Source organism: Dendropsophus ebraccatus, chromosome 8, assembly GCF_027789765.1.
Source record: "Dendropsophus ebraccatus isolate aDenEbr1 chromosome 8, aDenEbr1.pat, whole genome shotgun sequence".
In the NCBI taxonomy this organism is placed as follows: Eukaryota; Metazoa; Chordata; class Amphibia; order Anura; family Hylidae; genus Dendropsophus; species Dendropsophus ebraccatus.
The window spans coordinates 85026844-85050919 of NC_091461.1; the positions used below are offsets into that span (position 1 = coordinate 85026844).

At 44.5% G+C, this 24076-nt stretch overlaps 1 protein-coding gene across 1 annotated transcript; it reads right to left on the bottom strand.

The window, feature by feature from the left end:
- Positions 1-675: 675 nt before the first annotated feature.
- PAOX (polyamine oxidase) lies at positions 676-22842 on the bottom strand. The gene is made up of 7 exons (XM_069980814.1): positions 22475-22842; positions 12779-13262; positions 10995-11188; positions 8970-9225; positions 6551-6663; positions 4633-4790; positions 676-1058 (listed from the first exon to the last, which is right to left on the bottom strand). Exons 1-7 carry the CDS (start codon positions 22722-22724, stop codon positions 909-911), a joined length of 1605 nt encoding a protein of 534 aa, XP_069836915.1. The 5' UTR covers positions 22725-22842; the 3' UTR covers positions 676-908.
- Positions 22843-24076: the final 1234 nt, after the last annotated feature.

Consider the following 24076-nt stretch of genomic DNA (forward strand, 5'->3'; position numbering starts at 1 on the left):
TGCGGTCACAAGAGTGATCGAAAGGGAGGGCCCTGCGGGGCCCTGAGGGCCCCCCTTTGTGGCGGGCCCGGTCGCGGCGGCGACCCCCGCGACCACGGTGGCTACGCCACTGTCCTTAGGCAGCCTGTATGCAACTGACTTAACTGACTGAAAGGGGTACTCCGGCGGGGGGCATTTTTTTCCTGACACCGGGGAGGAGGTGGCTGAGGGAAACGACGTCCACTCACTTCCCCGGTTCCAGCGGCGGGTCCCGCATCGCGGCGCTCCGGTCCACGGTTCCCAGCCGCTTCCTGGTGTCTGATGCGGGCCCGAGACGATATGTCTCAGGTCTTCTCAGCCAGTCAGTGACAAAGGCGGGATCTGAGCAGACTTGAAACGGATCCTGCCTCCGTCACTGACGTCACATCTCGGGCCCGCGTCAGACACCAGGAAGCGGCCGGGAATCGGGGACCGGAGCGCTGCGATGCGGGACCCGCTGCTGGAATCGGGGAGGTGGGTGGACGTTGTTTCACTCAGCCGCCTCCTCCCCGGTGTCAGGAAAAAAATGCCCCCCCGCTGGACTACCCCTTTAACTCCCTGCATCCTAATAATGCAGCGAGTTCCACAACAGTTAAAGCTCCGCAATACAGTACTGGCTGACAGTATATTACAGTAAAAGACAAACAAAACGCTAAATTATAGATTAGAAGAAAAATCTTCCTTATTTTAATATGCAAAATATGTATAAAACTTTGCATTATACATGGAAACCTCTTCTGATGGTAGTAAATAAAGGTCACAGTCATATGTGTCATCTGTTTTGATAATTCTTGCATTAAAATGGAGGGATTCAGTCACTTTATATATATTGCCCAAAGTTAAGTACAATACACTATATGTTTCTGTAGCTTCCGCACGCCAGTGTTTCTTTAAAGCTTGGCTTTGCTGTTGGTTGCCCCAATCTCAGGATATTTGTCAATCAAACGCTGTGCTTCTCTCCATCCAGACATTAGGGCTCCATGAGTTGTCGAATAGAACTTTCTTATTGTGGCTTCTCCAGCGAAAAGAATCTGTAATGGCTAAAGAAGACATTGAGTTAGAACAAAACACACACAAACTCTGCTGCCTGCTGTGACTCGGTGCCGCCTCTATGGCATAATAGATAAGATTATGTTATACCATTGCGAATAGCAAAGTAAATTTTTGATTTGTTATATTTCCTTACTACGTATCAAGCCAGGTCTGCAGCTCTATACCTGGTCCCCTTAAACTGGAAGGAATTGCCAAACCCACAGGCACATGGCCCGGGGTACAATACCCCTTTAACTACAGATATCCCCCCCCACAAAAAAAAGTATATATATATATATATATATATATATATATATATATATATATATATAAAGGTTACGTTTTTATATTTTTTTGGGGGGAGGGGGGATGTTTATCTGTAGTTAAAGCGACTCTGTACCCACAATCTGCCCCCTCACAACTGCTTGTACTTTCTTATAGCTGCTTTTGATCCAAGATCAGTCCTGGGGTCCGTTTGGCAGGTGATGCAGTTATTGTCCTAAAAAGCAACTTTTAAAATTTGCAGCCCTGTGTCAAACTGGAGTGGCCTAGAGTACCCATGTCCTAGGCCTGCACCGCCTCTCCATCCCTCCTCCCCACCCTCTTCACCATTAGGAATGCCCCATGGCAAGTTTTTTTCTATTGATCACCTGTCTGAACACTGCACAGGGGCCTTAACGATCCAGCACATAGGCAGTGTTCAGACAGGTGATGAATAGAAAAAAAACTGCCATTGGGCATTCCTAATGGTGAAGAGGGCAGGTAGGAGGGATGGAGGGGCGGTGCAAGTCTAATGCACAGACACTCTAGGCCACGCCAATTTGACAAAGGGCTGCAAATTTAAAAGTTTTTTCTTTAGGGCAATAACAGCATCACCTGCTGAGCGGACGCCAGTTCAGATGTTGGATTATAACCAGCTATCCAAAGGTACAAGCGGTTTGTATGGGGCAGATTGTGGGTACAGAGTTGCTTCAAAGGGGTATTGTACCCCAGGCCGTGTGCCTGTGGATTTGGTAATTCATTTGAGTTTTGGAACCCTGACCCACCCGTGAGAGGGGTGTGTGTTAGAGTACTTCACAAACTGGGGCAGCTGTATCAATGCAAAGTATGTTGGCTCCTCCCATACCAAAACCTTCTCCTAGGTGTCAATCACCAGGGAGGGGGAGAGAGAGGAAATATTCCAACGTGCAGCTATTCAGGAGCTTAGAAAAACCTCTTTGATGTTTGTATCATAAAAAGTATTTTTCTACATTCTGGAAGCACAGCTGGATATATGACCATGTGTCTCTGTAACCTAACAGTGTCAGCAGTTTGGAATGAAACATAAATTACAGATGACAAATTCCCTTTAAGACCTTCCTGAACTTGGGATGCAAAATACACTACATGATCTGGGACTATGTGAGCAGGGCGATGATGAAAAAGTCTGGGCCAGGCAAGGAGTGAATGATAACCTGGGCAATGGGACAAATTGTCCATATTAGATAATGAGAGATCTACCGCCACCCAGATGGCAGTGAGAGTGAAAGACAAATCAGTCCACAAATAAGACAAAACATAGTCCACAAATCTTTTAAAACTGAGATGTCAGTGCAAGACTTGATTGGTACAAGCACTGGCTGCAAAGGTTGCGAAAGTCTGCATGGCCTAAATTAAAGCGAATGTACCATCAGTTCTGCATATCAATAGAATGCCACCGATGCGGGGGAAGCCACTGCTGTGGTTCTTTTTTTAACCAGTCTATTACTGTGCACCTACTGGGGCTGAAACACTGGAGGCGGGCCAGCCCAAGTCGGAGGAAATCCTCGTCCCTCTGTGACGCAGCTCCTTTGATATGCCACACTTAAAGTAGACCTGTCACCCCCTGTGCTGGGGTGAAAGGCTCCCGACCCCCAGCTAGATCCCCTTATATGTACCTCATCCCACCAAGTCCCGCTGCCGGAGCCGGTCCCAGGACGGAGATATCCGGGTCAGAAGCCGGCGCGCGCGCTCTGGGGGAGGTCCGGCATCCATAGAGAATGAATGGAGCCGTGCACGCGCTGCAGAGATGAGTCCGGCTCCATTCATTCTCTATGGACGCCGGACCTCTCTCCACAGCGCGCGTCGGCTTCTGACCGGGATATCTACATCCCGGGACCGGCTCCGGCAGCGGGATGAGGTCTATATAAGGGGATCTAGCTGGGGGTCGGGAGCCTGTCACCCCGGCACGGGGGGTGACAGGTCCTCTTTAAAGCTTTACTGACATTTCAATGTAATTTTTCTGAAAACAATGAATAAGAACAGTACAAGCGATTTTAAGAAACTCTGTAATAGGTTTTATTTTGCAAAAGTGTTTCCTTCTGTACTCAAAAAGCTGTTTTCCTAGCTCCCCCCCCTCACTTAAGAAGAAGCAGGATTTCTGTGTAACTTATGCTCTATAGAGAGGGGAGGGGTTGAGAGAAGTAAGTGAGGAGAGAAATATTAACAATCCTCCCTCAGCAAGCTCCTAGATAAGCACTGACCCTTCTGACCTCTGAATCCAGCGTTTTAGATGCCCAGACAGTCTAAAAACAGCTGACCTTCATGTCTTCCTGTTCACTTATCTCCCTGGGCCCCTCCCCCCTCCATAGGATATAATGGACACAGCAGAACCCGTCTTCACTGGCTTCTCTGTAATGAACAAATAAGAAGTTAGGGGGGGGGGAGGCTGGGTAATTACTTTATGAGTACACAAAGAGGCTTTTTTTGCCTAATAAAACCTATTATAGAGTTTATTAAAATCGCTTGTAGTATTGATTTCTGCAAAAAAAAAAATGACAGTTACACATTGAGGCTATGTTCACACTACGTAAAACTACGGCTGTAGTTCTTGCCGCAGAACTACGGCCCTAGTTTTGCGGTGTGGAACATAGCTTATCATCAATGGGATCACGGCCGGATCGTACACACATCGTATAAGCTCCGGCCGGGATCTGTGCGGTCCCGCAAATAACTGACAGGTCAGTTTTCTGCGGGCGGAATTCAGTGAATTCCGGCCGCAGAAAGACCTGTCAGTTCACACAGTGAAGCGAGCGGCTCCGGCCGCTTGCTTCACTGTGGGCTATGGGAAGCTCTGATGCGGGCGCGCGCTGATGCGCTCGTATCAGAGCTCTGCGGCCGAAAGATCATCCGGACGGTACTTAAGTCACGGAACGGCCGGTCTCTTATGTAGTGTGAACATAGCCTAAAGCGAACGTACCTGATGGTATATTCACTTTAAGCACTTTATCCATCAACAAAGCAGAAGAGAAGTCTTCAGATGGCGGAAGCTCATAACAGTTTAAATAGGACAATGTTGCGGAGGGGGTTAAACTATTTGAAAAAAGCTCTGGATGAACTTTGCATAGTATGTATTTATACTCCACAGGAAAAAATGTAGCCAAGAAAAAGGGCTATTTGGCTAAATTTGTAAATTCTGTACAATATGTAGTATCCCTCCAATGTATCTGTTACATTAATCCATATTCTGTTTATCACACACAGAGGGAATAGATAACCTTGTGGATAAATACATTATACTGTCGACTGCGGATAAAATAAAAAGTGTCAAAACATATACTTTACCTTGTCAGCTTCTTTGTCTGTGGGTAGTGGCTCTGCTAGATTGTCCAGATCTATACCAGAGCTGCCTACTGCATTGTAGCTGTAAGAGCCACCAGTGTATGGGTGACTATGCCACTGAGAACGCAGAATGCTGATTGGTGGAGGCAGTTCAGGATTCCCTGTATGAAGTATGAAAAAAAAACAAACTTTTACTATATGTGTGCTTCTCCCCATTCATTTTAGCTATTAATGGGGGTCTCAGCATCCAGAATTGAAATTACAATCACACTTTAGAGGAGGTGTACATGACACTTTTGCTGATATGGTTCCCAGCAGCAGAGTATAGATCTACTGTGCAGCTCCCCGAGCATACCAGCCGTGGCTGCAGCAGTAGCTTTACATGGGGGTAAAAGATGTTTTATTACAGCACGCAAGGCCGGAAGAGCAACTACTCATTTTGGTGGGGACCTGTCCATGACTAGTCACGGCTCTCTGCCTGTCAGCACGCAGTGCGGGGATGATTGACAGGCAGAGAGGACACTAATGTGCCCCAGGCGTATGCCACAGAAAAGGTGCATAATCGTCCCTTTTGTGTAGCGTATGCCTGCTGTATCTCCCGCTTGCCTGATGGGTGGGCCGGTTGGGGGGGAGGGTGTGGCAAGGCAGGGAGAAGGCATGGAGATGTTCCCAAGCAGGTGTAGATCTGATCCGCAATTCTTGGCTAAGAGCAATATGCCTCTTAGTAAATCCGGCCTGAGAAAAGGGAGTGGGGCTTTATTTACGACAGATAAATGCCCCCCTATATGTTATGTAAGGAAAGGTAAGCAAAAAACAGAAATTCTATGGATCCCCCTGCACTCTTTTACAGGGCAAATTAATATTAGATTTTAATATTTGCAGATGTGGTGATACCAGTTATGTTATTTAATATAAAGGGGGATACTACCATTAATGGCTTGTGTCAGCTATATAACACGGCTAGCACTAACCCCATAGCATATGCAGTGGGCTTAGATCCTGAACCAATGCACTACTTTGTTCCTGACATTATGAAGCACATAGGAGTTTACAGGAATTTTCCTATCTGGACAACCTCTTTCCATATGTCCTACATGAGGATTTACTAGGTCCATATGCGATCAAACTCTATGAGCCTGAGAAGATGGGGCAACCGATTACAACCCAAGATCTGTTAACAGTATTTGTTTTTTTTTTGTTACCAAGATTTAAAACTAAACAAAAACCAAAAAAAGAAAATGCAAGACCAAAATATAGCAAAAGTATTGTATTTTATTAAATATATTAAAAAAAAAGCTAATTTCACTAAGATACATGTAATAAGAGCTGGAGCTAATGCAAATCCCCAACATAGGGTGGATAGAAGTAGATTACATTACATAATGTGACAAATCATATAATGGATTAATACTGTGAGGTGCTGAATGGGTAATGTGTAACAATTTCTGATGGTATTTATCTTTGATTATCCACTGTGAGTTATATTTCTGTCTGTGACGTGCCCAGTATATATGTATGTTGGATACCTGACAGTATTCATCCATTATATGGTTTGTCACATTATGTAATGTAATCTACTTTTATCCACCCTATGTTGGGGATTTGCATTAGCTTCAGCTCTTATTACATCTTTTTTAGTGAAATTAGTTTTTTTAAATATATTTAATAAAATACAATACTTTTGCTATATTTTTGTCTTGCATTTTTTTTTGTTGTTTTTTGTTTAAGGATTTTGTGTGCATATAGACTCTATATATTCGAGCCTGATATAGGAGTGAAGATTTAAAACTAAAGAAAACTACATTTAAAACACAAGATAGTAGAAATAAACTACCCAGAAGTATAGCTTTACTTTGCAGGTAACCCTTCACTAACAGATAATCAAAGTAATGGATTAAGTATGGTATAAATTATCATTTACCTGTGAATTTTCTGAAATAATCTGTCATTGAGGAGAGAATTTCTTCATCTGTTAATGTTTCCATAAACTCAGACTCTTCTCCAGCAATGAAACCGCACAGCACATACCCCAGCCTGGCAAAACCAATCATGTCAGACCATTAAGAGATGATGAAATATTTTGAAGTATCACTGCCCTTATGACTTTCAAAATCTAAATCAACAGTCGATGTGAAATATAGCAAGATACAAGAACCAAGAACCCCCGCCGCCCGGGATGATACATTACCTGCACCACGATCCAGCCGCATCTGAGGCTCCTTGAGGTCCCGTGCAGTCAATCAGTGCATGGGCCTGCCACAGTCACTGGCGGGAGCCTTAGATGTGGCCGGATTGTGGTGCAGGTAATGTATCATCCCAGGCGTTGGGGGTTAATGGGGCCGGGACTTACATACTGGCAGCAGGATGACAATCCCGCTGCGAGTATGTAATCACATTGGAAGTGACAGGGGAGGTATCCGCAGCAGATTTTGCTGCAAACTCGGAGCATAAAATCCGCTGCGGATACGTCCGTGTGAATTTACCCTATACACATGAATTTTGGCCAGTACAGAGAGTCACGGCTCAATATGTCTGTCAATCACATGACTGCCTTCTCTCTGTGAGCACTCAGATGGCCTGGGATACACAGGACTTCCTGTTTTCTGACTGTTTCCTGTTTTTGAGGAAAAAAAAGTCAGAAAACAGGAAGTGCTGTTTTTTCCATGATAACTAAAAAAAAATAATGAATGTAAATTGCAAACTTGCTTTATATCACATCTACTGTTGATTTAGATTTTGAAAGTTATAACGACAGTGACACTTTAAAGGAGAAGTTTGGGCCGGGGAGGAGATGGCTAAACCCATCAACATGCACTTACCTCCTTGGCTTCAGCGCTGGGGTCCACTGTCCACCGCTCAGGTCTCCAGTCTCCCAGCCGCGACCGGGGAGCGGGAGTGGAGGACAGTGGACCCCAGCGCTAGAGCCAGGGAAGTAGGTGTATGTTGTTATATTTAGCCAACGTTTAGAAAACATTTCATTGTCTATGGCATCACTGCAGTTGAAGACTTCTGACACCCAGTGTGGTGTGGGAGCACTGGTTACCATGTCTGTATCTCTCAAAATGATGACAGTGAAGAGATTTAATCATGTAACTGTCTCCGCAATTGCACTCTCTTCTGTGCAAGTATTAAAAACATTCATTGGTATTAGCATGTGGCTAGGAAGCTGTCTTTTGGGTAAATCACATGACTGCTGCCATCATAAGAACTTCCAATGTTTACACACCAGGACTTCTAAATGGTGCAGCTGTAAGGAATGAGGCGTTCCAGTGCAGTGAGTAAAAAAAAGAAAAGGAAAAGCCATGATGACTTTATTTTCCAAAGCAAAACACAAAATGTAACATCTAGTTGTGTACTTTCAGGTGTAATGATCTGTTTCCAGTTCCTGCAGGGATGATTAGGAACCAAGAAACAGTGGTGAAAAAACTGCAATTGCAGGGATAGGCGAGTATAGTCTCATTATATTATTTTTAAACTATCACAAGGCATAAATGAACAATTTGAACAATCACTGTAATATCAAATACATACTGTACTTTTCAGACTATGAGATACTTTTTTTTTTTTAACAAGAACAAATCTAGCTACAAAGTGTCTGTGCCTTCTAGTCACAGATAGGGTAATGCAGGAATGCCAGACCACCCTGACTGCTTTGTTACTGATCAGACAAAGCTCTAATATCACCCTGTCCTGATCACTGAGAGGGCTGTTCAGCCATTCTCTTCGGTAGAGTCCTCTCCCTCCTCTTGCCCAGCACCAATAGTCAGAGCAGGAGAGGAGGCTGGATTCAATGTGTACATTACATCCAGCTTCTTACTACAAGAGTTCTCCAAGAATAAATCTGTGCTGGCGTGGGGATGCTGGTGGCCCGGTCCTTTTTTTTTAACCACTGCCCGATTCCCGTGCATGGCACCAGTCTTTTTGGGAGCACTGGGGGCACTGAGGACATGTCACTTCTTTGGGTGGATGACGGAATCTGCTGGACCATAGAACGGAGCCTATGGGACCGGCAGAACATTTTAGCTTCTGGTCCATTACTATACTACTATTATGTAAATAGAAGTGCAATTCATTTTGTTACAGGCAGCTTTTTTGTGGATCTATTCATGCCATTACCTGGCCATACCACCATATGAGAAGGTAAATCTGTGTGCACCATGCATCATGTGTGCAGAGAAAGTCAGTAGAGAACTGCTCATAGCTGATATTTCATAGGAACAAATAGAGAAACTCATTGGCCTGTGCAATGAAGTGGTTAGCTTGGTAATAAAGGCACCAGTACCAAAATTCCCTGCCCGTCTATCTATAGACTGGAGTTTTTGAATAAGTTTTTCACTTACTGCGCTGGTGGTTCCACGACCACAAATATAGACAGTTTTTTCATCCAGTTCAGCTTCAGGTCTTTACTTGGTTCAGTAAGAGGAGAATCACCATCCCACACTGGTTGGATTAGAGTTGTGTTCGGCTCCCAAAAAGGTTTTTCAAATTCCAGTATAATTTTATTATTGGTTCCAAATCCTAAATTCTTAATAGCCTGAATTTTGCTTGGTGGAAGAGGAGGACTCAGGAAATCCATTGATCTTTTCTTTAGGAATCCTGAAGAATGAAAACAAATCAGACAGCATAAGTAAATAACCTTTTAGGGCCCGTTCACACTACTGATTGGGAGCGGAGATTCCGCTCAGAATCCCTGCCCACGGGCTCTGTACCGAATCCCTACTGCTATGTCTTTCAATGGGAGGCCTTGCGCGCCTCCGCTCAAAGAATTGACGTCAGTTCTTTGAGTGGAAAGGCACAGAGAGCAGAGTCGCGCAAGGCCTCCCATTGAAAGACATAGCAGGAGGGATTACGTAGTGCGAACAGGCCCTTATAGTGAAGCCAGGCCTTCAATAAGCCAATTGCTATGGGGGTCAGCATATAAAGCTGGAAAAAAAAAATATAGTTTTACACTGCAGTCCATTCCCATGTACAGGATCTACTGTAGATATCAATGTAACTGAATGATGGAACACAGCATCAAATCTACAACCTCAAATCCTCAGCAGATTCTGATTGTGAATGGACCCTAAGGCTATGTTCACATTGCGTGAACACCCGGCCGTTCCGTGATCCCGGCCGGGTCACGGAACGGCTGGTCTTAGCCCGGATCACTTAAGTACCGGCCAGGTGATCTTTCCGGCCGCGGAGCTCTGATGCGGGCGCATCAGCGTGCGCCCGCATCAGAGCTTCCCATAGTCCACAGTGATGCAAGTGGCCGGAGCCGCTTGCTTCACTGTGTGAACTGACAGGTCTTTCTGCGGTGGGAATTCACTGAATTCCGGCCGCATGGGATCCCGGCCGGAGCGTATGCTATGTGTGTACGCTCCGGCTGGGATCCCATTGAAAATAAGGCTATGTTACACACCGCAAAACTACGGCCGTAGTTCTGCGGCAAGAACTACGGCTGTAGTTTTACGTAGTGTGAACATAGCCTAAAGGGGATTATCGGATTTAATATTTTATATGTAAGGCTATGTTTACACACAGTAAAATAAAAGCATACTACAACAGTAAAATAGGTGTAAAACATGACGACATCGAGCAGCTATTGGACATTGCATGCAAGTGTGGTTTTGCCTACACACAATGCCCACAACATCCACCCGTCCCCTCTCCTAGTATAGTGTAGGGCCTGACAGCAGAGCAAGTAGGACGTTTTCTGCTCTCTGTATAAGGCCCCGTGCACACAGAGCAAGAGTGGCGGAATTGTCTGCCGCGGAATGCCGCCAGCCTCTGTGTCATAATAATACTCTATGGGAGGCTCGCGTGCTGCATCTCTCGGCACTGAAGAATGAACATGTTCATTCTTCAGCGCAGAGAGAGGAGCCGCGCGAGCCTCCCATAGAGTGTCATTATGACATGGAGGCTGTCGGCATTCCGCGGCAGACAATTCCGCCACTCTTGCTCTGTGTGCACGGGGCCTAACCCCTTTAATGGAGCACATTAGTAGTTTCAAAATAAGGCTGTTTATTTTACTGTCGTGTTTTGCGTTCATTTTACTGTGAGTAAACATATCCTAAAAGTACTCACTTCTACCCCTGCAGATAGTGTTCTGATGTTGCCTGCACCACTGCATAGATCCTCCTGTTCTCCATGCCTTCTTAGACACTGACTGCTCACAGTCATGATCTGCATTAGCCAGTGACTGGCTGAACACGCTTTTCCTGCTTGTCAGGAATAAGAAGAGTAATCTTGGAGCAGTGGAGATGGCATCGATGGCAGATGAGTATATATTTTTTTTTAATTTTGTCCCCCACCCTCTTAAAATATTTAAAACCCAAGTACCAGCATATAACAGGTTTAAAGTATATTGTGTATTTATTTACCTAGAGGAACAGTGACAATGACATGATCGGCCAGAAAGCTATCACCATCTTCACACTGCACCTTCACAGGATACACTTGAGAGTTGTCACCATGAAAAGCTCCATTCCAGTAGATGCTCTTCACTGCTTTGTTCAATATCACAGTGCCATCTGGAAGCGGTGCTTTAATGTTGTTCACAAGGCTTTCAAAACCTCTAAAAAAAAGAGACAAAGGTATTTAGGGCAAATGCGGACATCCGCAGAAACACATCGGTACACGGACGGTGTTCTGCAGACTGGACCTTGGAGCTCCCAGCATCATGATTAATTATCATGTTGGGAGCTCAGACACTGTTTGGAAGCTTGTGCTAGTGTGCTGACATTATTATAGTGTAAGATATCTGGGGCAAGTTATTTGGCAGGTGTATTGTGTTATTTTCTCTTCTCATTCACATAATCATACCATCATTCTCCACACCATGCGCTACAGACTTTAAAATCCACAGCACGTCAATTTCTGACATGACTTTTTACCATAGAATTTAACCCTTTTAGTGTAAAGAGTAAAATGAGTGTGGAGGACATGGGGGATGAAGAGGAGGGCATGAGGACTGTACTTAGCACCTCTTTCTGTCTCTATGCTCAGAGCACATCCCCACCGCCCCTCCCTTCTTTAAAGTGTCACTGTTGTTAAATTTTTTTTTTTGCAGAAATCAATAGTCCAGGCGATTTTAAGATTTTGTAATTGGGTTTATTAGACAAATATGCCATTATCTGCATGTAAAAAGCCTTTTCCCAGGTCCCCCCTCCTCTCCTTTCTGTCATCCACTGCTCAGAATCAGGAAATCTCGACAGTTTTTTCATTAGTCGGATCTATGTGTTCTATGAAGAGGGGAGGGGGAAGGAGCGAGATTAGGTGTACACCTTGCTACTAGGTCCTGCACAAAAAAAAACAAAACAGTAAGTGTCATTTTGTGAAACGCCAAACGCCGGCTGAAGAAGATGGATGTAGCCCTAGGGCTGTCTGGAAATAACACTAAGTGTAGTTTCGCTCATCTCTAGAAATGGCACCTACTGTAGTTTTACTCGACAAGAAACAGAACAAAGTCATATTATGACTACATTCTGCCCATTAAAGTCAAAAGGCCATCAGGGTGTGCTTTGGTATCTCTTTTTGACAGATTTCCATCCAAAAATGAGGTATGAAGCTAACCTAGCTGAACTTGTCAGTTCAGAGCTCGCTTCCCCCTCGTTCCCTGCTTTCTGCCTGCGCTATTACACACAGAAACTAAGGGGGAGCAGGGCGAGGGGCCAATGACTTCAATTTAATAAGGATCATTTGAGCGGCCAGTCTGCTGCACCACTCCTGTTACACGGATCATCGCGCATTGTACATGTCGTCTGATCGTAACCTTTCAACATGTGATATTACACTAAACGATTATCGCTCTGAACAGACGGTAATCGGCCAAGTAAGGCCGATAATCATTAAGTGTAATAGGGCCTTCATACAGAATAACCTGTCTCAATGGGACCTGCCTCATGACTCTTTCTGTGACTTTCATAAAAGAAAATCAGAGACCTCAGTCCATGAATGGGAACTGAGAAAAATATCAGCTGAGTGGTCATGTGAACCAGCCCAAGAGAGCAGGAAGCGCTGGAAATAGATAAACATGTGACTACATCACCAAAGTCCAGCACCCACAAACACCAATACATTGTTATGTTATTGAAAAGTCCTAAAATACTCCTTTAATGCAATGCAAAATCTGCAAAAAAGGTCATTTTTGTCTTTCCATACTTACGTAGGAAAGGTGCAGTCAAGCCCTGGAAGTATTGTATATTCTCCATAAGTGCAGAGTGACACATAGTCCATACTATGGGCCGCGTTCACACAGCATTCCAAATTGAGAGCCCCCCTCAGGAAAGCCATATTTAGGTCAACATGTTTTTTGTCCCATTCCTTTGAGCTGTTAACAATCTTTTGTCTGAGGAAATTTCCCACACTATCTTGAGGATCGCAGCCGCCGTGGGTGAAATTTCGTGCTTCCTCCATCCAGGATTCATACAATGCTAAAACGTTCTTTACTTCTTCTGGTCTGATCTGTCTTCCAGAACTAGTGTACATAGCTTGGAAGGTGGGGGGGTAGCTAGGCAGATACATTTTTTGATTCTCCTCAAGCAAAGCATCTGGGCCTAAAAGACCAAACTGAGATGCCAGTTGGAAGACCGCATTGCCTGGGGATGGTCCATGAATCCATTGTGCACCAATCTCAACAACACCTTTTGCTGCCAAAAAAAAGAAGACACCTTTTAGACTGGATGCACACACTGTGGTTTCGCATTTGTAAACAGCAACAGGCTAAATCTACTGGAATAGAGTTTGTTATAAATGACATGAAAGCGTGAAAATGCAAATGTTTCTGTATTTTCAGGCAAAATCAGACGTTTCAGTGGGGAATCGGCACTTACCCCTCCCAGCTCCCTGCTGTGTCTTCAGCTGCCATTACCTGATCACTAGAGGCTGCAGTGCAGAGAAAGATGGAATACAGTCAGGAGCTGGGAGGGGTGGGTGTTAGGCTGTGTTCCCAGCAGTGGCATAGCTAACATGTAGGCAAACCAGGCAGCTGCTATGGGGCCCGGATGGCAGGGGGCTTGGGTCCCCCATGGCAGAGCCGCCATTCCCCCCAGGGTCCCAGAGCCCTCCGCACAGTATGCATCCCCCCACACACAAACATACAGGCCCTCCTGTCCCCTACCTCAACCCCAACCCAGACTGCAACGATCTCATTGCTGATGCCCACATTTCCCTAATCATCATCACTCCCACCCAGACCTGAGAGAAGAGCAGAGTAAGGGTGGTATTACACGGGCCGAGCAGGGCCCGATAATACCTGTAAACAAGGTTTACTGGGCCTATTACACGGCCCGATAATCGTTAAACAAGGGCTGCAAGGACATTGTTACCGATGTCCTTGCAGCCCTTGCATAACTATATACATTACCCATCCACGTTCCAGGATTGCGGTCTTCTTCTCCCCGGGCCCGCGCGCTGTAACGTCAGAGTGGCCTGTCAGCTGACAGACCACTCAGCCAATAACAGGCCGGGACCGCCGCGGCCTGTGATTGGCCGGGCGGCCTTTCAGCTGACAGGCCACTCTGACGTTACAGCGCGCGGGACCCGGGGAGAAGAAGACCACAATCCTGAAACGTGGATGGGTAATGTATATCGTTAGTCGCGGCCCGCGCACCGCTATTACACGTAGCGGTGAGCGGTCGGCGCCCGACAAAAATAGGTCAGAACCAATATCAACAATCAGCCGATGATCATTGTCATCGGCTGATCGTTGTATTTATTACATGGAAAGATAATCGGACGAATCGGGCCGATTATCGTTACGTGTAATAGTAAGCTAAGGCAGGCACAGCAGCCACACAGGAATAGGGGAGATTACCCCCAGAGAACTACAACCCTCCACCATGTCCTTTTAGGGTAGGGGTAGGTATAGGGTAGGCTGTAGAACTACATCTCCCAGCACGGTGTATAGAGTTTTCTGTATCTCCCAGCAGGCTGTGTGGTAATATGCAGGACTACAACTCCCAGTAAGGTGTATAGGGAAAGCTTTAAAACTACATCTCCAAGCATGTTGTGTGGGATAATATGCAGGACTAGGACATGCACCTAATGGGAGTTGTAGTTCTGCAACAGATGACACATTACAGGAATGGGAAACGGTGACACAATGTCACTACATGTAGGGCTCACAACATGTGCCGGAAGCAGCTGTGCACCTCCAGCCACAAGAGCCCCCATACACATACCTATCCTGTTCCTTCGTTCTCATAGCTCTCTGGAGCTCGAGTGACGCGCTGGACCAGGTGAGTATGTTGGGGAGGGGGGCTATATTGTTTTTTGCTATGGGGCCCCATGAATCCTAGTTACGACCCTGGTTCCCACATTGCATTTATGTTAAAAATGTAATGCAGCCTTTCAGCACCTTGCAGGCGCTCTTCCCTGTGGTGATGGTTAGCATATGCAACTGCTTACTGCAAGTAGGACCCACTGCAGTTCACAACCACATGCGCAGCCACTGAAGACTCAGAGAAGCCTGCACTCCATTTACTAAGATATTTTTTGCTTATGGTAGTAGGAACTCTAAAAACAGGCCTGATGGGGGTGTGATTCCTGCACTCTGGTCAATCAGCTGGGTGAAGGGGCTGCAGCACTTGTCCATTCACTGTGGGCTCTTCAGTGGTCACAGCGCTGTTACCTAGGCTGGTAGTGGTGTAAGGTACCACAGGTATTCTCCCCTAATTAGGCTGGGTTCACACTATGTATATTTGAGGCTGTATTTGGTCCTCATGTCAGGTCCTCATAGCAACCAAAACCAGGAGTGGATTGAAAACACAGAAAGGATCTGTTCACACAATGTTGAAATTGAGTGGATGGCCGCCATATAACGGTAAATAACGGCCATTATTTCAATACCACAGCCGTTGTTTTAAAATAACAGCAAATATTTGCCATTAAATGGCGGCCATCCACTCAATTACAACATTATGTGAACAGAGCCTTTCTGTGTTTTCAATCCACTCCTGGTTTTGGTTGCTATACAGCCTCACAAATACAGCCTCAAATATACATAGTGTAAACCCAGCTTTAAGCTGCGTTCACACTACGTATATTTCATTCAGTATATGTATATTTCAGTCAGTATATTTCAGTCAGTATTGCAACCAAAACCAGAAGTGGATTAAAAACACAGAGAGGATCTGTTCACACAATGTTGAAATTGAGTGGATGGCCGCCATTTAATGGCAAATATTTGTTGTTATTTTAGAACAACGGCTGTTATATTGAAATAATGGCAGTTATTTACTGTTATATGGCGGCCATCCACTCAATTTCAACATTGTGTAAACAGATCCTTTCTGTATTTTTAATCCACTCCTGGTTTTGGTTGCAATACTGACTGAAATATACTGACTGAAATATACGTAGTGTGAACCCAGCACAAAAGTACATGTAACCAGGCTACAAGGGCCGTCAGGATCCAGAATCTTGTGGGCGGACTAAGGGAACATTTAGTTTTTTTCCTGCAGAGTCCTTATCAGCTAGTGAGGACTACTGGGCTGTAAATGCAGGTACAGGAAACCACTGTATAAGCTATTTGTGATGGTGCTACACACACATATATATATATATATATATATATATATACACAGCGTATAGTGTGAGGGTGCTACACATACATACACAGTATTTAGTGTGAGGGTGCTACACACACATATAAATATATATATATATATATATATATATTATATAGTGTGAGGGTGCAACACATATATACTGTATACAGTATATAGTTTGAGGGTGCTACACATGCCCATACAGTATATAGTGTGAGGGTGATAGTGTGACGGAACGGCTGGTCTCTGAAAAGATCATCCCGGCCGGTACTGAAGTACTGGCCAAATGATGTTTTCGGCCACAGGGTTCTGATGCGGGCGCATCCGTGCACGCCCGCATCAGAACATTCCACTGCACCCTATGGAGCTTGCAGCCGCAGCTGCTCGCTCCACTGTGTACACTGACATGGTGAATGGCGGCCGCAGAAAAACTGACATGTCAGTTGTTTGCGGCACAGCTAGGGATCCTGGCCGAAGCGTATACCATGAGTATATGCTCCGGCCGGCATCCCATAGACTGAGAAGTAACATATATTTTTGTAATAATCACGGCCATTGTACAACAATGAAAACCATATCAGTGCACCCTCACAATATATACTGTATATGTATGTGTAGCACCCTCACAATATATACTGTATATGTATGTGTAGCACCCTCACACTATATACTGTATATGTATGTGTAGCACCCTCACACTATATACTGTATATGTATGTGTAGCACCCTCACATTATATACTGTATTTGTACATGTAGCACCCTCGCATTATATACTGTATATGTATGTAAAGCACCCTCACACTATATACTGTATATGTATGTGCAGCAACTTCACACTATATACTGTATATGTATGTGTAGCACTCTCACACTATATACTGTATATGTATGTGTAGCACCCTCACACTATATACTGTATATGTATGTGTAGCAACCTCACACTATATACTGTGTATGTATGTGTAGCACCCTCACACTATATACTGTGTATGTATATGTAGCACTCTCACACTATATACTGTATATGTATGTGTACTAGCACTCTCACACTATACTGTTTATGTATGTGTAGCACCCTCACACTATATACTGTATATGTACATGTAGCACCCTCACACTATATACTGTATATGTATGTGTAGCACCCTCACACTATATACTGTATATGTATGTGTAGCACCCTCACACTATATACTGTATATGTATGTGTAGCACCCTCACATTATATACTGTATTTGTACATGTAGCACCCTCGCATTATATACTGTATATGTATGTAAAGCACCCTCACACTATATACTGTATATGTATGTGCAGCAACTTCACACTATATACTGTATATGTATGTGTAGCACTCTCACACTATATACTGTATATGTATGTGTAGCACCCTCACACTATATACTGTATATGTATGTGTAGCAACCTCACACTATATACTGTGTATGTATGTGTAGCACCCTCACACTATATACTGTGTATGTATATGTAGCACTCTCACACTATATACTGTATATGTATGTGTACTAGCACTCTCACACTATACTGTTTATGTATGTGTAGCACCCTCACACTATATACTGTATATGTACATGTAGCACCCTCACACTATATACTGTATATGTATGTGCAGCACCATCAAACTATATACTGTATATGAATGTGTAGCACCCTCACACTATATACTGTATATGTACATGTAGCACCCTCACACTATATACTGTATATGTACGTGTAGCACCCTCACACTATATACTGTATATGTACATGTAGCACCCTCGCATTATATACTGTATATGTATGTGTAGCACCCTCACACTATATACTGTATATGTATGTGTAGCACCCTCACACTATATACTGTATATGTATGTGTAGCACCCTCACATTATATACTGTATATGTATGTGTAGCACCCTCACACTATATAGTGTATATGTATTTGTAGCACCCTCACACTATATACTGTATATGTGTATCACCCTCACACTATATACTGTATATGTATGTGTAGCACCATCACACTATATTCTGTATATGTATGTGTAGCACCCTCACACTATGTACTGTATATGTATGTGTAGCACCCTCACACTATATACTGTATATGTACATGTAGCACCCTCACACTATATACTGTATATGTACGTGTAGCACCCTCACACTATATACTGTATATGTACATGTAGCACCCTCGCATTATATACTGTATATGTATGTGTAGCACCCTCACACTATATACTGTATATGTATGTGTAGCACCCTCACACTATATACTGTATATGTATGTGTAGCACCCTCACATTATATACTGTATATGTATGTGTAGCACCCTCACACTATATAGTGTATATGTATTTGTAGCACCCTCACACTATATACTGTATATGTGTATCACCCTCACACTATATACTGTATATGTACGTGTAGCACCATCACACTATATTCTGTATATGTATGTGTAGCACCCTCACACTATGTACTGTATATGTATGTGTAGCACCCTCACACTATATACTGTATATGTAAATGTAGCACCATCACACTATATTCTGTATATGTATGTGTAGCACCCTCACACTATATAGTTTATATGTATTTGTAGCACCCTCACACTATATACTGTATATGTATGTGTATCACCCTCACACTATATACTGTATATGTAGCACCATCACATTATATACTGTATATGTACGTGTAGCACCATCACACTATATTCTGTATATGTATGTGTAGCACTCTCACACTATATACTGTATATGTACATGTAGCACCCTCATATTATATACTGTATATGTATGTGTAGCACCCTCACACTATATACTGTATATGTATGTGTAGCACCCTCACATTATATACTGTATATGTATGTGTAGCACCATCACACTATATTCTGTATATGTATGTGTAGCACTCTCACACTATATACTGTATATGTACATGTAGCACCCTCATATTATATACTGTATATGTATGTGTAGCACCCTTACACTATGTACTGTATATGTATGTGTAGCACCCTCACACTATATAGTGTATATATAAATGTAGCACCATCACACTATATTCTGTATATGTAAATGTAGCACCATCACACTATATTCTGTATATGTATGTGTAGCACCCTCACACTATATACTGTATATGTAAATGTAGCACCATCACACTATGTACTGTATATGTACGTGTAGCATCCTCACACTATATACTGTATATGTACGTGTAGCACCCTCACACTATATACTGTATATGTATGTGTAGCACCCTCACACTATATACTGTATATGTATGTGAAGCACCCTCACATAATATACTGTATATGTATGTGTAGCACCATCACACTATATACTGTATATGTATGTGTAGCAGTCTCACACTATATACTGTATATGTACATGTAGCACTCTCATATTATATACTGTATATGTATGTGTAGCACCCTCACACTATATACTGTATATGTATGTGTAGCACCCTCACACTATGTACTGTATATGTACGTGTAGCACCCTCACACTATATACTGTATATGTACGTGTAGCACCCTCACACTATATACTGTATATGTATGTGTAGCACCCTCACACTATATACTGTATATGTATGTGTAGCACCCTCACATTATATACTGTATATGTATGTGTAGCACCCTCACACTATATAGTGTATATGTATTTGTAGCACCCTCACACTATATACTGTATATGTATGTGTAACACCCTCACACTATATACTGTATATGTATGTGTAGCACCATCACACTATATACTGTATATGTATGTGTAGCACCCTCACACTATATACTGTATATGTATGTGTAGCACCCTCACATTATATACTGTATATGTATGTGTAGCACCATCACACTATATTCTGTATATGTATGTGTAGCACCCTCACACTATGTACTGTATATGTATGTGTAGCACCATCACACTATATTCTGTATATGTATGTGTAGCACCCTCACACTATATACTGTATATTTAAATGTAGCACCATCACACTATATTCTGTATATGTATGTGTAGCACCCTCACACTATATACTGTATATGTATGTGTAGCACCCTCACACTATATACTGTATATGTAAATGTAGCACCATCACACTATGTACTGTATATGTACGTGTAGCACCCTCAGGTTCACACAAGGTATATTTTCGAAAATATATGTTACCTCTCAGTCTATGGATCCCGGATGGAGCATATACACATAGTATATGCTTGGGCCAGGATCCCTAGCGGCCGCTCTTCAGTGAACAGCGGCCGCAGAAAACCATGTCAGTTTTACGAAAATAATGGCCGTTTTACGAAAATATACCTTATGTGAACATAGTCTGAGGGTGCTACATGTACATATACAGTGTACAGTGTGAGGGTGCTACACGTACATATACATTATATAGTGTGATGGTGCTGCACATACATATACAGTATATAGTGTGAGGGTGCTACACGTACATATACAGTATATAGTGTGAGGGTGCTACACGTACATATACAGTATATAGTGTGAGGGTGCTACATGTACATATACAGTATATAGTGTGAGGGTGCTACACGTACATATACAGTATATAGTGTGAGGGTGCTACACGTACATATACAGTATATAGTGTGAGGGTGCTACACGTACATATACAGTATATAGTGTGAGGGTGCTACATATGCATGTACAGTATATAGTGTGAGGGTGCTACACATACATATACAGTATATAGTGTGAGGGTGCTACATGTACATATACAGTATATAGTGTGAGGGTGCTACACGTACATATACAGTATATAGTGTGAGGGTGCTACACATACATATACAGTATATAGTGTGAGGGTGCTACATATGCATGTACAGTATATAGTGTGAGGGTGCTACACATACATATACAGTATATAGTGTGAGGGTGCTACACGTACATATACAGTATATAGTGTGAGGGTGCTACACGTACATATACAGTATATAGTGTGAGGGTGCTACACATACATATACAGTATATAGTGTGAGGGTGCTACATATGCATGTACAGTATATAGTGTGAGGGTGCTACACATACATATACAGTATATAGTGTGAGGGTGCTACACGTACATATACAGTATAGTGTGAGGGTGCTACACGTACATATACAGTATATAGTGTGAGGGTGCTACACATACATATACAGTATATATAGTGTGAGGGTGCTACACATACATATACAGTATATAGTGTGAGGGTGCTACACATACATATACAGTATATAGTGTGAGGGTGCTACACATACATATACAGTATATAGTGTGAGGGTGCTACACATACATATACAGTATATAGTGTGAGGGTGCTACACATACATATACAGTATATAGTGTGAGAGTGCTACACGTACATATACAGTATATAGTGTGAGGGTGCTACACGTACATATACAGTATAGTGTGAGGGTGCTACACGTACATATACAGTATATAGTGTGAGGGTGCTACACATACATATACAGTATATAGTGTGAGGGTGCTACACATACATATACAGTATATAGTGTGAGGGTGCTACATGTACATATACAGTATATAGTGTGATGGTGCTACACATACATATACAGTATATAGTGTGAGGGTGCTACATGTACATATACAGTATAATGTGAGGGTGCTACACATACATATACAGTATATAGTGTGAGGGTGCTACACATACATATACAGTATATAGTGTGAGGGTGCTACACGTACATATACAGTATATAGTGTGAGGGTGCTACACATACATATACAGTATATAGTGTGAGGGTGCTACATGTACATATACAGTATATAGTGTGAGGGTCACAGCTGCTGCAAATCCAAGAACATGGCTACACAATATGAGATTAGTTGGGAGAAAGGTCAGAAGCAACATGAGAAAATACTCCTGTAATATAGAGCGTTTTTACTGACAGATGCTTGGAACAAACTTGCAGCAGATGTGGTTGGTAAATCTACAATAGCTGAATGTAAACCTGCCTGGGAAAAACTAAATCTATCCTAAGATAAGAGTGCCACAATATATAACCGTGCGCGGTTCTGCTGCGGTTTTGCACCCTGTATACATGCGGTAAACATCTCCAGTGTCTCCTGGCTGCGTCTACAGAGGGGTCAGCCCCTTCCTATATAAACAGCGCCACCTAATGTCAGACTGCAGTCACTACACTACACGTACTTGCTGGCAGGGTGACAGCGGACGGGAGGTCTTCATTCACACGTTTCTCGTCCGTTACCGATCACACAGGCTACTCTGACCTTTCTGCACCCGAGACGACATGACAGCAAAGAAATTACCGAAACTCTGGGTGCGGATCCGGCCGCCGGTTCTCCCGGTAGCCTCTAGGATCTTCACGTTTCGGAAGCCTCCCTTGTGCAGCTTCTCGGCTGCTCCGATACCGGAGATCCCGGCACCAATGATCAACACGACCGGTTCCCGGGGGCCCATGGCTGCCTGCTCCTCTGCGCCCGGTACAGAAACCGAGAGAGCAGCGAGAGGCAGGCTGAGGAGCAGGAGGAGGAGTCTGCTGCCGGGCCGGCTCTGCATCGTCCGAACGCGGCTTCTTCCCTCTAGTAACAGGCGAGCAAAGTCCGAGGCTGAGCGGAGACGAGTGCGGCGCCCCCCGGTCTCCTCACAGGCTGCTCCGCTGCTTCTGGAAGGAGTTCTGGCTCCTCAGCTGCTTAGCCCTGAAATCCTTCCAGGATTCCCTAAGTGTCTCCAGATGTCTGATCCATGGCGGGTGTCCCGCTCCCTGCTGCAGCCATAGGGGGATATGTCTGCTGCCAGGGGGTCTCTGCCTCATACATGGCCATGGTGGGATATGTCTGCTGCCAGGGGCTCTCTGCCTCATACATGGCCATGGTGGGATATGTCTGCTGCCAGGGGCTCTCTGCCTCATACATGGCCATGGGGGGGATATGTCTGCTGCCAGGGGGTCTCTGCCTCATACATGGCCATGGGGGGGAAATATGTCTGCTGCCAGGGGGTCTCTGCCTCATACATGGCCATGGGGGGATATGTCTGCTGCCAGGGGGTCTCTGCCTCATACATGGCCATGGGGGGGGGGGGGGGGATATGTCTGCTGCCAGGGGGTCTCTGCCTCATACATGGCCATGGGAGGGGGGATATGTCTGCTGCCAGGGGGTCTCTGCCTCATACATGGCCATGGGGGGATATGTCTGCTGCCAGGGGGTCTCTGCCTCATACATGGCCATGGGGGGGAAATATGTCTGCTGCCAGGGGGTCTCTGCCTCATACATGGCCATGGGGGGGGGGGATATGTCTGCTGCCAGGGGGTCTCTGCCTCATACATGGCCATGGGAGGGGGGATATGTCTGCTGCCAGGGGGTCTCTGCCTCATACATGGCCATGGGAGGGGGGATATGTCTGCTGCCAGGGGGTCTCTGCCTCACACATGGCCATGGGGGGATATGTCTGCTGCCAGGGGGTCTCTGCCTCATACATGGCCATGGGAGGGGGGATATGTCTGCTGCCAGGGGGTCTCTGCCTCATACATGGCCATGGGGGGATATGTCTGCTGCCAGGGGCTCTCTGCCTCACACATGGCCATGGGGGGGGATATGTCTGCTGCCAGGGGGTCCCTGCCTCATACATGGCCATGGGGGGGGGGGATATGTCTGCTGCCAGGGGGTCTCTGCCTCATACATGGCCATGGGGGGGGATATGTCTGCTGCCAGGGGGTCTCTTCCTCATACATGGCCATGGGGGGGGGGGATATGTCTGCTGCCAGGGGGTCCCTGCCTCATACATGGCCATGGGGGGGGGATATGTCTGCTGCCAGGGGGTCCCTGCCTCATACATGGCCATGGGGGGGGGGGGGGATATGTCTGCGCCAGGGGGTCTCTGCCTCATACATGGCCATGGGGGGGATATGTCTG